The 13,510-nt window shown below is 41.7% G+C and overlaps 3 protein-coding genes and 1 long non-coding RNA gene across 6 annotated transcripts in view; 3 read left to right on the forward strand and 1 right to left on the reverse strand.

Moving 5' to 3' along the window:
• LOC124291619 overlaps positions 1 to 13,510 on the reverse strand; it is a 237,458-nt gene that overhangs the window by 161,850 nt on the left and 62,098 nt on the right. The window lies entirely within an intron of this gene.
• Positions 1 to 13,510, forward strand: part of LOC124291602 (tripartite motif-containing protein 45-like) — a 138,120-nt gene that overhangs the window by 97,760 nt on the left and 26,850 nt on the right. The gene's annotated exons all lie outside the window — the stretch shown is intronic.
• LOC124291603 overlaps positions 1 to 13,510 on the forward strand; it is a 106,520-nt gene that overhangs the window by 66,160 nt on the left and 26,850 nt on the right. The window lies entirely within an intron of this gene.
• Positions 1,207 to 4,430, forward strand: LOC124291613 (ADP-ribosylation factor-like). Its single transcript, XM_046728664.1, has 4 exons — positions 1,207 to 1,365; positions 1,776 to 1,952; positions 2,249 to 2,383; positions 3,667 to 4,430. The coding sequence occupies exons 1-4, from the start codon at positions 1,266 to 1,268 to the stop codon at positions 3,831 to 3,833; spliced, it is 579 nt and encodes a 192-aa protein (XP_046584620.1). The 5' UTR covers positions 1,207 to 1,265; the 3' UTR covers positions 3,834 to 4,430.

Genomic DNA, 13,510 nt, shown 5'->3' on the forward strand with positions numbered 1-13,510 from the left:
TAATATGATTGTCTAGAAAACTTATATAAAATGTATCGTCATTTTCACATGACTTTTATTGCAACTGCATATTCAAGAAAATAATCCCATTTGCGATTTTTAACCCGTCTTTAGAAATATGCATTTATAAAATATGATTTTTATTAGCCGTTTACTTTATATCTATAATGCACACATTAAGACGGGTTAAAAACCAAAATGGGATATTTTTCTTGAATGTTCAATTGTAATAAGAAAAATAACTTCATCTGCAAAAAGTCCCAAACACAATTGCTTAAACATAGTTATCACCTCTTAATAAATATGGACATGAAAATGAAAATAAACTTTCGAAACCAAATGGATCAACACGCATAATGTCAGTAAGCGCAGGTAAAATCTCAGAAGAAAACACTGAGTGGAAACACGGGAGCAGTTATTAATGTGAACAAACACACGAGTGTGTATTTGAATGATTCACTGTTCATGGCGCTGTCCATATTAAAAACTCCAAATTATGCAAAACAATTCTGCTATAGTTACATCGTTATTTGTAATGTCAAAATGACGACACACATTTCCCCCTATTTTCTAAACAACCACATACTGTCATAACCGATTAAATGTTCTCAGGATTATTCTTATTAAATTACCTCAAACCCTTTCACTCATTCTTATAGGATTGGCGTATTTTCGCTAATGATATACATCGGAGACGAGACACTCTCGGCGATTGCGGAAATGGGCGAGTGGTGACGAATGGTGGAAAGGTATCATTTACAAGGTGAAGGTCATTTCAGAATTGACAGAGTGAACTAAAAACTGACACGACTGGGCTACGTTCTGGCCCGTAGGAACACTAATCAGCATCACGTTCGTCAAATCCAATCACACATCATCACAGACAATTGGAAACAGTCAACTTCCCCTCCATCGGCAAATCAAAACAGTAACCCTCAGCGCAGGCGGCTACATTTAGTGGGGATTCCCCGTCACATGACCCGGTTTCCCGTGACGTCATTTTCTCCAGCGTGTTCCGCGCCAGGTGTTTGGAGCTTCGTTAGCAGGTGTGCGTGTGGAATATGACAACGTAGAAACCATGTTGCATCACCACCCGAAACATAAACATATCCCTCCACGCTGGAATCTCGTCCACTATATAAACCAGGTTTAATAATACTGTATCATTCGAACTCTGATCGAGACACAACATAAGACTACATTTACGGGTCTTGCGCTGTCTCAGATATTAAATATTGACTTCTCGTGTCAGAGCTACTCAAATCATGGGTGTTATCTTGGATAAACTTGCTGACTTTACAGGCCTGTTCTCCGGGTTTTCCAAAGACCCAGCAAGAATTCTGATGGTTGGACTCGATGCTGCCGGTATGTTTATGAATATGTATTTGCAGCTACCTTCTAAACAACTTGTTAATACGGTATATTTCATTTAAAATTTACATGATAAACTTGGCATTTCACTCATATTTTATGCATTGCTTCTTTCACAAATTGTTATGGTTATATAGATCTATGTGATATTTCATTGAAATTTTGCATGATACATTTCGAAAATTTACATAATTGATTTGAACAAAATTTTACGTTTCACGAAAAAAAATGTTCATGTTTTTCAAATAGAGATGTGCGTATAATGTTTTGTTCGGAGAGATGTTACATAAACGAATATTTATTACTATTTACATTGGTAAAATTGAACAGAGAGAGTTTTGTTCACGCCCAACGCACAGTACAATATATTGTAGTAACAGTGAATGTATGGATGTATGTTGTAGGTAAAACGACGATCCTGTACAAGCTGAAGCTGAACGAGGTGGTCTCCACCATCCCCACCATCGGCTTCAACGTGGAGACCGTCAGCCCCTGCAAGGGGGTCAACTTCACCGTGTGGGATGTGGGGGGTCAGGATAAGATCAGACCCCTGTGGAGACACTACTTCCAGAACTGCAGCGGTGAGATTTGTTGTTTGTTTTTAGGAGGGTGTTTCGTTTGGTTATTTTCGTTTTCTTATTTTAAGGGCTGGGAGTAGGTTTGGTTTTGTATTGATGAATGACAAACAAGGCCTTTCTGGTGATTTGCCAGTGAAGTTAATATAGAGTTAATGTACGAGAACCCTAATTTATACTATGTTCTTACATAGGAATATTTATTGGTAAAATATGTGCGCCTCCAGGTGGAGATATGTGTTCAAGATTCGGTCGTTTCTCTCATTACGGCGTCAATTGAATATCATCTTGTTATATTGCAGGTATCTTGTACGTGGTAGACACCAACGACAGGGAGAGGTTTGTCGAGTCACGGGAAGAACTGAAGAACGTCATCGACAGCGACGAGATGAGATCCGTCCCTGTGGTCGTCCTGGCCAACAAGCAAGACTTGCCAGGTAGGGACATGGGGGAAACGTAATCTATCCAAACCTGGATTATCAATATACACGCTTTGAGGGGCGGGGTTTTCATATTGATGTGATGGTGATACTGCTGCTGTTATGATGGTAGTTATGTTAGTTATGATGTTAGTTATGATGTTAGTTATGATGGTAGTTAAGATGGTAGTTATGATGGTAGTTATGATGGTAGTTATAATGGTAGTTATGATGGTAGTTATGATGGTAGTTAAGATGGTAGTTATGATGGTAGTTATGATGGTAGTTAAGATGGTAGTTATGATGGTAGTTATGAAGGTAGTTATGATGGTAGTTACGATGGTAGTTATGATGGTAGTTATGATGGTAGTTAAGATGGTAGTTATGATGGTAGTTATGAAGGTAGTTATGATGGTAGTTATGATGGTAGTTATGATGGTAGTTATGATGGTAGTTAAGATGGTAGTTATGATGGTAGTTATGAAGGTAGTTATGATGGTAGTTATGATGGTAGTTATGATGGTAGTTATGATGGTAGTTAAGATGGTAGTTATAATGGTAGTTATGATGGTAGTTATGATGGTAGTTATGATGGTAGTTATGATGGTAGTTATGATGGTAGTTATGATGGTAGTTATGATGGTAGTTATGATGGTAGTTATGGTGGTAGTTATGATGGTAGTTATGAAGGTAGTTATGATGGTAGTTATGAAGGTAGTTATGAAGGTAGATATGATGGTAGTTATGAAGGAAGTTATGATGGTAGTTATGATGGTAGTTATGATGGTAGTTATGATGGTAGTTATGATGTTATGATGGTAGTTCAGATGGTAGTTATGATGGTAGTTATGAAGGTAGTTATGATGGTAGCTATGATGGTAGTTAAGATGGTAGTTATGATGGTAGTTATGATGGTAGTTATGATGGTAGTTAAGATGGTAGTTATGATGGTAGTTAAGATGGTAGTTATGATGGTAGTTATGATGGTAGTTATGATGGTAGTTATAATGGTAGTTATAATGGTAGTTATGATGGGAATGGTGATCATGGGGGGCTTTGTAGGCATTTAGAAGTTTGATATACATATGACGAGAAAACTGTTTCAGTTACTTGATGCAGGGTGAAACATTATCTCTGAATGAACTTGTTATTATCCATAATATTTCTAGTCATCTTATGTCTTAAGTTTTTTGTTATTGTTTTGGTTTAACGTCAATGTGTGGGAAGTACAGTCTTGAAACTAACGCCGTTATTGATAAAACAATCATATTGATGCTGAATCTCAACATTGTTTCCTCAAGCTGCCGCCAAGTTGTCGGAAGTAGTCGTAGCCCTTCACCTTCAGAAGATGACGGACCGGAAGTGGTACATCCAGGGGACATGTGCTACGACCGGGCAGGGTCTGTTTGAGGGTCTGGAGGAAATGTCCCGACTGGTGAAAGAATTTAAACAGAGCAAGAGGCGGTGAAGATTTACAGACATAAATAACCACAAACTTATATCTGTGATAATGTCCACAAGCTCAGGGATGACCAACTGAAGGGTATCTGTGTTGAAACCTGAATGGACTGATGTGACCTCCCACAAAAATATTTAATCACGTGTTTGTTTGTTCAATACATGATATGCAAGTTGGAATGCTGTAACACGACACTGACAAGGTTTGTCAAGTCTGTATTGTGGTGGAGGAAGCCAAAAGGAGGACCCCGCTGTTGCGACACGTTGCCATCAGAACAAAGACTCCCATCTCGATGTTACTGATTCAATCTTATGCCCAGTCCGTCTCCATGGTTACCGATCCTTACCATGTTGTCACGTGATGACTCGAGATCTGTAGCGCTCTCAGTCTTTCGTTACTGTTATACGTATGTAGTAGTTTGTTATATAATTCATCGTGTAAATACTCATATGATTCCAACATTCCTTGGTTTGTCTTTTATCTGAACACGTTGTATGGTGTTTGTGTTTTCAATACGTGTGTAAACGTTCATGTTTTATTTACCCGTTGTTTTGTACTTAAATATGTAATTGTATTGTTGTTGCAATAAAAGTTTAATTTTTTTTTCACAAAGTTATTTGTCCACAAAGGACATCAAGACACAGAAACGTTACTTAACCACATTGTGCAATGCTGAGCATCGATCCCCGGATGCACATTTCGGACAGTTGCGGCGTACAACAATATTTACTCGTTCCTCCTTTTAATCATCGGATCTTGCATCTTGAACTCATCAGTGGTGGACGTTAAAACGTTTTAAAATTAATATCACATTTATTATCTCATTACACCCAAAACTATCTATTTGATGAACATATCCTTCCAGATTGTTTCCCATATCCGTTTAATAGAAGTCCAACCGAGGTTCCTTTGATGGACTCATGGGTTCAATGCAGCAGTCGCTATTGTACGCATTCTTCCCGGCCCTGAAGAATTACTGCGTCTTATTCTGTCATTCCAACAGAACGGGCGTTTCAAATTTTATTATTTCCTTCCAAAGTAGCAAGCCCCTTGCCACTCAGGGCATATGTAATATAGCGACCATTCATATTGCATTAGTATCCTTTTGACCTACAGGACTTGGATAGTTAAGATAGAAAAAAGAATCAAATGTTTAGAAGGTATAGTGACAGTTATCAAATGTGTTAATATGCAATTAGTCTTCGTTTCATTTCATTACTTCTATTTCCTTGTCATGCAACAACACTGTAGGTGTCCTTACCCACACCACATTAGTTTTGTGTTTTGTCTTACCACTTACATATATATGGATCTCAAAAACCTACACATGATGCCTTGACGTGTCCAAAGGCTATATGAATCTTCGTTGCATGTGTATTATGTCAAGAGACGTTGATAAGGTAAGCTGCGTGCATTGACCAAAATCGCAAAACTTTGATCGAACTGATTAAGGGAAACACAACGTATACTCATAGATAGTTATGATACACACAATGTGACGTTTCCTTAAATAATTCCACATGCTGGGAGATGGAGATTACTGAGAACAGTGAAGCAAATACATGTTGTAGAGAATCCAATTCCGATTGTGCACAACCTGAAACAAGTGATGATATGGCGCAACGATCTATTGCAAGTGAATCCGGGTCACTGGGTCAGCAGGCAGTTCCTATATGTGTTGATGATAAGACATCATCCTGGAAGACAAAACGTCGACATACGTGACGACATAGTGTGTCAGTGTGTTGTCCTTGATGTACTGTTCAGTGACCTTCACACAACATGGAGTGAGGTTTACAGTCATAGAGATGTCCCCGATCCACGCAATATTCGTTGACATTGGCTTGGCGTTTCTTCGACGTTGCCAAAGACGTCACGCCAACATAATGGAGGCTAATCTGGATCCCTGAAGCCGATGATGCACCAGTTTAGATATGTGTACGGTACTACAGGGAACCGTAACGCCAAAGAAACTGGCATCAAGGTATAGACTGTGACTGATGGGTCTTAGCTCTATATACAAGGAAAGGAGTGTAACGAGGTCAACACATAAAGTTCGTTTCAGGACGAATTCCACAATTATCATTGTATATACCCCTATAAAGTCATAAAGTCTTACAGTCTATATAGTCAAACTAGAAACTTCACAATCGTATAATAAATAATATACTCTCCCAAAACAGAAACGCATATGGGAATTTCAATTGTATTTTTATGTCTATTTTGAAACATCTTATAGGCTTTATGAGTCAATGAAGTATAGCGAAATTGCACACTAGGAATGCATACTTATCCGTCTTTGGCACCAACTCGAGGAAAGTCAGTTTGAGTGTCACATGGAGATGTGTGGTGGCGCTGAAGTCAATACCTCGTGTGACCACCGTGGGCATCCAGAACTGCACGGCATCGCCTCGGCATCGAACGAATAAGTCTCAGAATCTCGTGTTGCCCAATCGCAGCCCACTCTGCCTGTGGTGCCTGTGTGAGTTGCTGAAGTGTCTGGGGCTGAGGGTTACGGCGTCGAACCCGTCTGTCCAGGGCATCCCACAGATGTTACATCGGGTTTAAGTCCGGTGATCTTGAGGGCCCAGGCAGCACATTGATGTTGTGGTTCTGGAGGAAGTCTCTAGTGTGACGTACTGTGTGGGGCCTGGCATTGTCCTGTTGAATCAACTTCCTCTGGCGATCAATGATTGGAAGGAGGTGTGGGCGTAGGATTTCGTCACAGTACCGTTGATCTGTCAGGTTGCCCTGGATCATCACTAAATCACTTCTTCTATGGCAGGTGATCGCTCCCCACATCATAACACTGCCCTGACCGAATTGCTATTTTCATGATGCGTTTCCTTTTTGGGAGAGTATATATAAAAGAAAGGACACAAGAATGTGGTATAGAGGTTATCATTTACTTGTTAAGGTCGATAGGATGAACTGAGAATATCAAAAATCGGTTCCATATGGTTACACAATTTATCAATAAAAGGCGTAAACAAAGTATCAACTCACAAGAAATTAAATCTGATGTTTCAAACATTCAGTAGCGTGTATGGCCATCCTGTGTGTTCACAACTGCCAAGCAACGCCTCCTCATGGACAGTCTATTGTGTGTAAACACATTATTGGGGAGTCGGCGCCATTGTTTCTGCAAAGCAGCACCAAGATCCTGCAAATTCTGGGGTTGGTTCCCGAGAGTGTGCAGAGTGTGCAGACCTCTACCAAGAGCATCCCAGATGTGATCGATTGGATTGAGATCAGGTGGCCTTGACGGCCAGTCAAGAACATTGATTCCTGCGTTCTGCAGGTAATTCGTGGTCAAGTTGGCTGTATGGGGTCTGGGGTCTGGCATATTGTAATGTTGAAAGTGCAGACCTTGACCATGTGCTGCCATGACTGGAATAAATTCGAGGGGTTAGCACCTGGTCGCGGTTACCTGCAGCATTAAGGTTCCCACGGATAACCAGAAGTCGGGAACGGGCAATCCCACAGAAAGTACCCCAAACCATGATACTTCTGACCCCAAATCTGTCAACTTCCTGTACACAACACTGAGCATAACGTTCACGGCGTCGCCTCAACACTCTCATCCTACCATCAGCGAATCTGAGGGTAAATCTTGATTCATCACTGAAGGCAACTCGATTCCAGTTTCTGTGAGCCCATCGGAGGTGTCGTCGGGCTCACAGCAAACACTGACGTCAATGTCATGGCGTAAAAATGAATCCGCGATGTGGTCGTCAAACACGAAGGTGTGCAGCTCGCAGCCGGTTTCGGATGGTTTGTGCCGACAGTGGACCCCTAAACAGCTCATTTCTGGTTCCTGTAGCAGTCAAAAAACGGTTACGGAGGTCACGTGACACAGTTTGACGGTCCTCCGCCTGTGACGTCATACGTGGCCGGCCTGGCCTGAGGCGATGAGTGGTTCAAGTTTGTTGCAGTCGAGTCTGTAAATCATAAACAGTCCGACGGCTACACCCCATTGTCCTTGCAACGTCACTTACTGACGTTCCCGCATCCAGCATGCCAACGGCACGTTCACGCTGCACATTTGAGAGGCGCGGCATTAAGATTAGCTGTTTTATGTTAGTGCTTTAAAGTGTGTTTTTTTCACTTTGTACTGTTGATGGGGAACATGTACGATCGAATGCACGTGCAATAAGATCACGTGACCAGTGGCACATTAAAACACGTTTTAGCTCTATTGTTGGGGTGCACCATGTTTGGATTGATTTCAATGTGCTGTAGTGACTTTTTTCTTGAGTCGATAGTTGGGGATTAATATTATGACACCAGAAAACTGTCTACTATAACAATTCATATTTGTATTTACAAACATAAATTGTGAAGTTTCTATTTTGACTCAGAATATATAGTTACGTATTTCAAACCAATAGATTTACCTACGAATTGAGACATAGCTCACTTAAATCGAAGCCGTACTTGGGGAGCTTGGGTCTTAGAAAGATCAAAATATCGATTCCGAGCCAAAATCCTTGCTCAGAATTTGTACCGCTAACCTACCCGTTTTCTTGTTTACTGCATCGTGTACACAAACGACACGCACCAAAACACGCTGAATCGAGTACTTGGTTTTAGCATTTCTATTACATAATTCCTGACTTTGTTTAAGAGAATATCTAATTTTACACCACATTTATCGACCGATTCACTGACAGAGAGCAATCAGAGTATATTGTTTTGTGTATACACCAATCACGTGGTCAGCTTCTTGCAGTAAATCCGCTTGGCGTCATTATCTCCAACCTGTTGAGATCCACATCGCCGCAGTGAGCTATTTATAGCACTCCACGTGTTCAGATATTAACACGGCAGAGTTAGTGTTGGATAAACCGCTCGGCGTACTATATGTGACGTATGTAAGATCGGCAATGGTTTGTCAATATCGAAATCCGTCAAACGTTAGGTAGCACTGGTCATTATAACTGGAGATTATTCGAAGTGGAAAAGGAAAACACAAGAGAGGAGGCATTAGAATTTTATACAGTTTGTTACACTACAACCGTGTCCAAGCTGCTCAAATGATGGGTGTTATCTTGGATAAGCTGGCTGGCTTTACATGTCTCTTCCCCGGGTTTCCCATAGACCCTGCCAAAATTCTGCCGGTATGTTATTAATATCTGTGTATAAATTGCAGTTTTTGTTTTGACAAATTTATTGACGTGTTATTAAGTTTCAATGAAATTTTACATGATAAATTTCAGCAAAGTATTATCTATCCCTTTCTTCGTTCATTCGTTGATGTTTGTTTAAAAAAATATATATCAGTACATGATGTTATGTCATGTTATTACAAATATACCTTTTTCAATATTTAAGTGTGATTCGATCTGAAAATTGTTGTGAGAACGGACATTGTCCGGAGGAACTGAAGAACGTCATCGACAGCGACGAGATGAGATCCGTTCCTGTCGTCGTCCTGGCTGACAAGCAATTAAGACTGGCCAGGTAGGGACAGGGGTGATTCAGGCAATTTCTGATGTCATAAATTTGGATAATATTTCACAATATTTCAATCAGTTTATTTCTGATTTCAATGAAAAAATCCACTTTGTTTTACACCAGTTCAGTAGAATTTACTTTTCCCATAATAACAGTAGAGCTTATCCTTCAACATCCAAACTCTGGTTCCGGTAGATTTATGAGTATTAAGCAAACGTAAAGACATTTCATTGACATACTGACATACAACAACCTCTAGATCTCTTCTTCATCTCACTTTTCTTCCCTATTGTTTTGGTTTAACGTCAATGTGTGGGAAGTACAGTCTTGAAACTAACGCCTTTATTGATAAAACAATCATATTGATGCTGAATCTCAACATTGTTTCCTCAAGCTGCCGCCAAGTTGTCGGAAGTAGTGGACACCCTTCACCTTCAGAAGATGACGGACCGGAAGTGGTACAGTCAGGGGACATGCGCTACGACCTGGGAGGGTCTGTTCGAGGGTCTGAAGGAAATGTCCCGACTGGTGAAAGATTTCAAACAGAACAGGGGGCGGTGAATGTTTAAAGACGGAAATAACCACAAACTTGTATCTGCGATAATGTCCAGAAGTTCAAAGGTGACCAACTCCATGACAGCTCGGGAGCATTTGCGTACAGATGTATCGATGGTGTAACTCCACGTCGAGCCCCTTGTAAAGGATTTCAAATAACAGTCGTTGTTAGACTGTTCAGAATGGTGTCAAGACAAATGATGCATGGCAGTTGCTAGCCTTGTAGCCTTGTGGAAGAACAGCATCCTGAAATCAGAAGGAAGAGCCATCTGTGTTGAATGAAGAGCTAGAGTCACCAGGACAAAGACTGCAACCATTATTTAAGTCATCCTGTTGTCCTGTACGACAGGCGATCGTTTCCACGACAGAAGTGATTGACTTCCTCTGCGAGGGTTAGATTGAAGACACTGTTTCAATGTAGCTTTTTTCGTATATATCTCGAGCTGTTAGCATTTAAGCTTTTTCAATGTTTTAAAACAAAGATAAAATTATGGGGAACACGTAAAAACGTAGATTCCAACATGACCTAAAACGTAATTGTTCATATGTATTGGCACGGTCTATGGTAATATGTCATCACATTATATATTCCCTGAAATAGGCTGCAATTTCGTGTAATGATTACATATAAACAGTACATTGTACTTTAACCACCCAACATCAAATCTGGAGAAAAACTTATTTTAAAGAGGTGTAGTTTTAACTATGATTTCCTGAAATACTTACCCTCCAGTGTAGGTGTACTTCGATTCGTGTCGTTATTGCAATGAAACTTTTAACAAATTGTTTTATTGTAGTGTATGTCAACTAAAGCCTGGCTGAAATCAAGGGTAAGGATATATGTTGTACTTAAATTGGACTTGTCAGCGAGTCAGGGTATGCGTCAGTTACCATGATGCAGTCCATGATAAGTGATGAAGGAACAGTTCTGTCTGTCCAGGCAGATGTCCGTGTGTATGTGACTGGTGCCCTGCAAGTCTTGGACCATCTATTAGTGAAACCAACAAGTATCAAGGAGATCCCCCTGTATCACACTCACGACTAGTGGTAGTGTAGCCTTACGACTAGTGGTAGTGTAGTCTTACGACTAGTGGTAGTATAGACTCACCACTAGTGGTAGTGTAGTCTCACGACTAGTGGTAATGTAGCCACACGACTAGTGGTAGTGTAGCCTCACGACTAGTGGCAGTGCAGCCTCACGATAAGTGGCAGTGCAGCCTCACGACTAGTGGTAGTGTAGCCTCACGACAAGTGGTAGTGTGGTCTTAAGACTAGTGGTAATGTAGCCTCACGACTAGTGGTAGTGCAGCCTCACGACTAGTGGTAGTGTAGTCTTACGACTAGTGGTAGTGTAAACTCACGACTAGTGGTAGTGTAGTCTTACGACTAGTGGTAGTGTAGTCTTACGACTAGTGGTAATGTAGCCTCACGACTAGTGGTAGTGCAGCCTCACGACTAGTGGTAGTGTAGTCTTACGACTAGTGGTAGTGTAAACTCACGACTAGTGGTAGTGTAGTCTTACGACTAGTGGTAGTGTAGTCTTACGACTAGTGGTAGCGTAGCCTCACTACTAGTGGTAGTGTAGCCTCACGACTAGTGGTAGTGTAGTCTTACGACTAGTATTCGTGTAGCCTCACGGCTAGTGGTAGTGCAGCCTCGCGGCTAGTGGTAGTGTAGCCTCACGACTAGTGGTAGTGTAGCCTCACGACTAGTGGTAGTGTAGCCTGACGGATAGTGGTAGTGTAGTCTTACGACTAGTGGTAGTGTAGTCTTACGACTAGTGGTAGTGTAGCCTCACGAGTAGTGGTAGTATAGTCTTACGACTAGTGGTAGTATAGCCTCATGACTAGTGGTAGTGTAGCCTCACGACTAGTGGTAGTGTAGCCTCGCGGCTAGTGACAGTGTAGCCTCACGACTAGTGGTAGTGTAGCCTCACGACTAGTGGTAGTGTAGTCTTACGACTAGTATTCGTGTAGCCTCACGGCTAGTGGTAGTGCAGCCTCGCGGCTAGTGGTAGTGTAGCCTCACGACTAGTGGTAGTGTAGCCTCACGACTAGTGGTAGTGTAGCCTGACGGATAGTGGTAGTGTAGTCTTACGACTAGTGGTAGTGTAGTCTTACGACTAGTGGTAGTGTAGCCTCACGAGTAGTGGTAGTATAGTCTTACGACTAGTGGTAGTATAGCCTCATGACTAGTGGTAGTGTAGCCTCACGACTAGTGGTAGTGTAGCCTCGCGGCTAGTGACAGTGTAGCCTCACGACTAGTGGTAGTGTAGCCTCATGATTAGTGGCAGTGTAGTCTCACGACTAGTGGTAGTGTAGCCTCATGACTAGTGGAAGTTAAGCCTCACTAGTGGTAGTGTAGACTCACGACTAGTGGTAGTGCAGCATCACGACTAGTGGTAGTGTAGCCTCACGACTAGTGGTAGTTAAGCTTCGCAGCTAGAGGCAGTGTAGCTTCACGACTAGTGGTAGTGTAGCCTCACCATAAGTGGCAGTGTAGCCTCACGACTAGTGGTAGTGTGGACTCACGGCTAGTGGTAGTGTAGCCTCATGACTAGTGGTAGTGTGGACTCACGGCTAGTGGTAGTGTTGCCTCACGGCTAGTGGTAGTGTAGACTCACGACTAGTGGTATTGTAGCCTCATGAGTAGTGGTAATGTAGCCTCACGACTAGTGGTATTTTAGGCTCAAGACTAATGGTAGTGTAGACTCACGCCTAGTGGTAGTGTAGTCTCACCATATATATGTATTACTACATGTGTGCTTAATCATCCAGGAATTGTATTTACTTGTTGGAAACTTGTAATTTTCAGTAAATATTGCAACAGTTTAATTCATGCGTATTTCTGCATTGTGCTGTTTACGCTTTGATGAGAAATGTAGACACGTCTTTTTGTGATCCACGAGTGAGTGAGTGAGTTGAGTTTTACGCGCACCCAGCAATATTCCAGCTATTTGGCGGCGTTCTGCAAACTAATCGTATCTGGACCAGACAATCCGGGGATCAACAGCATGAACATCGATCTACGCAATTGGGATACGATGACATGTGTCAACCCAGTCATCAAGCCTGACCACCCGATCCCGTTAGTCGCCTGTTACGAAAAGTATAGGTTACTGAAGATCAATTCTAACCCTGATCTTCACGGTGTTATCCACGAACTGCCATGAATCACGGAAGGAGGTCACAGAGGACATACAATGAAAGGAAAACGCCAAGAAGACATAATGACCACGATCTATTGGCCGTAAGGAAAAACAGACTGGTTATACGAACAAAGATGTATGTTTTTGTTTTGATACCTTTGTGTGATACATTAACAATAAATAAATAGACAGTGACATGGAAGACACGCCATAGTGGGTTTGAGAGGACCGTGCAGATGTAGAGCAGGTAGCCTACAGATGTAGAGCAGGTAGACTACAGATGTGGAGGAGGTAGACTACAGACGTATAGCAGGTAGACTACAGATGTAGAGCAGGTAGACTACAGATGTGGAGGAGGTAGACTACAGATGTAGAGCAGGTAGACTACAGATGTAGAGAAGGTAAACTACAGGTGTAGAGCAGGTAGACTACAAATGTAGAGAAGGTAAACTACAGATGTGGAGGAGGTAGACTACAGATGTGGAGGAGGTAGACTACAGACGTATAGCAGGTAGACTACAGATGT

Source organism: Haliotis rubra, unplaced genomic scaffold (genome assembly GCF_003918875.1).
Source record: "Haliotis rubra isolate DU_JTF1 unplaced genomic scaffold, ASM391887v1 Scf498, whole genome shotgun sequence".
Taxonomy (NCBI): domain Eukaryota; kingdom Metazoa; phylum Mollusca; class Gastropoda; order Lepetellida; family Haliotidae; genus Haliotis; species Haliotis rubra.

Bases quoted from the DNA above. Each gene is read 5' to 3' on its own strand.
- LOC124291613 (XM_046728664.1), top strand. From the start codon at position 1,266: ATGGGTGTTATCTTGGATAAACTTGCTGACTTTACAGGCCTGTTCTCC. The intron at 1,953-2,248 runs GTGAGATTTGTT...GTTATATTGCAG, and splicing joins CTACTTCCAGAACTGCAGCG to GTATCTTGTACGTGGTAGAC. The intron at 2,384-3,666 runs GTAGGGACATGG...TGTTTCCTCAAG, and splicing joins CAACAAGCAAGACTTGCCAG to CTGCCGCCAAGTTGTCGGAA.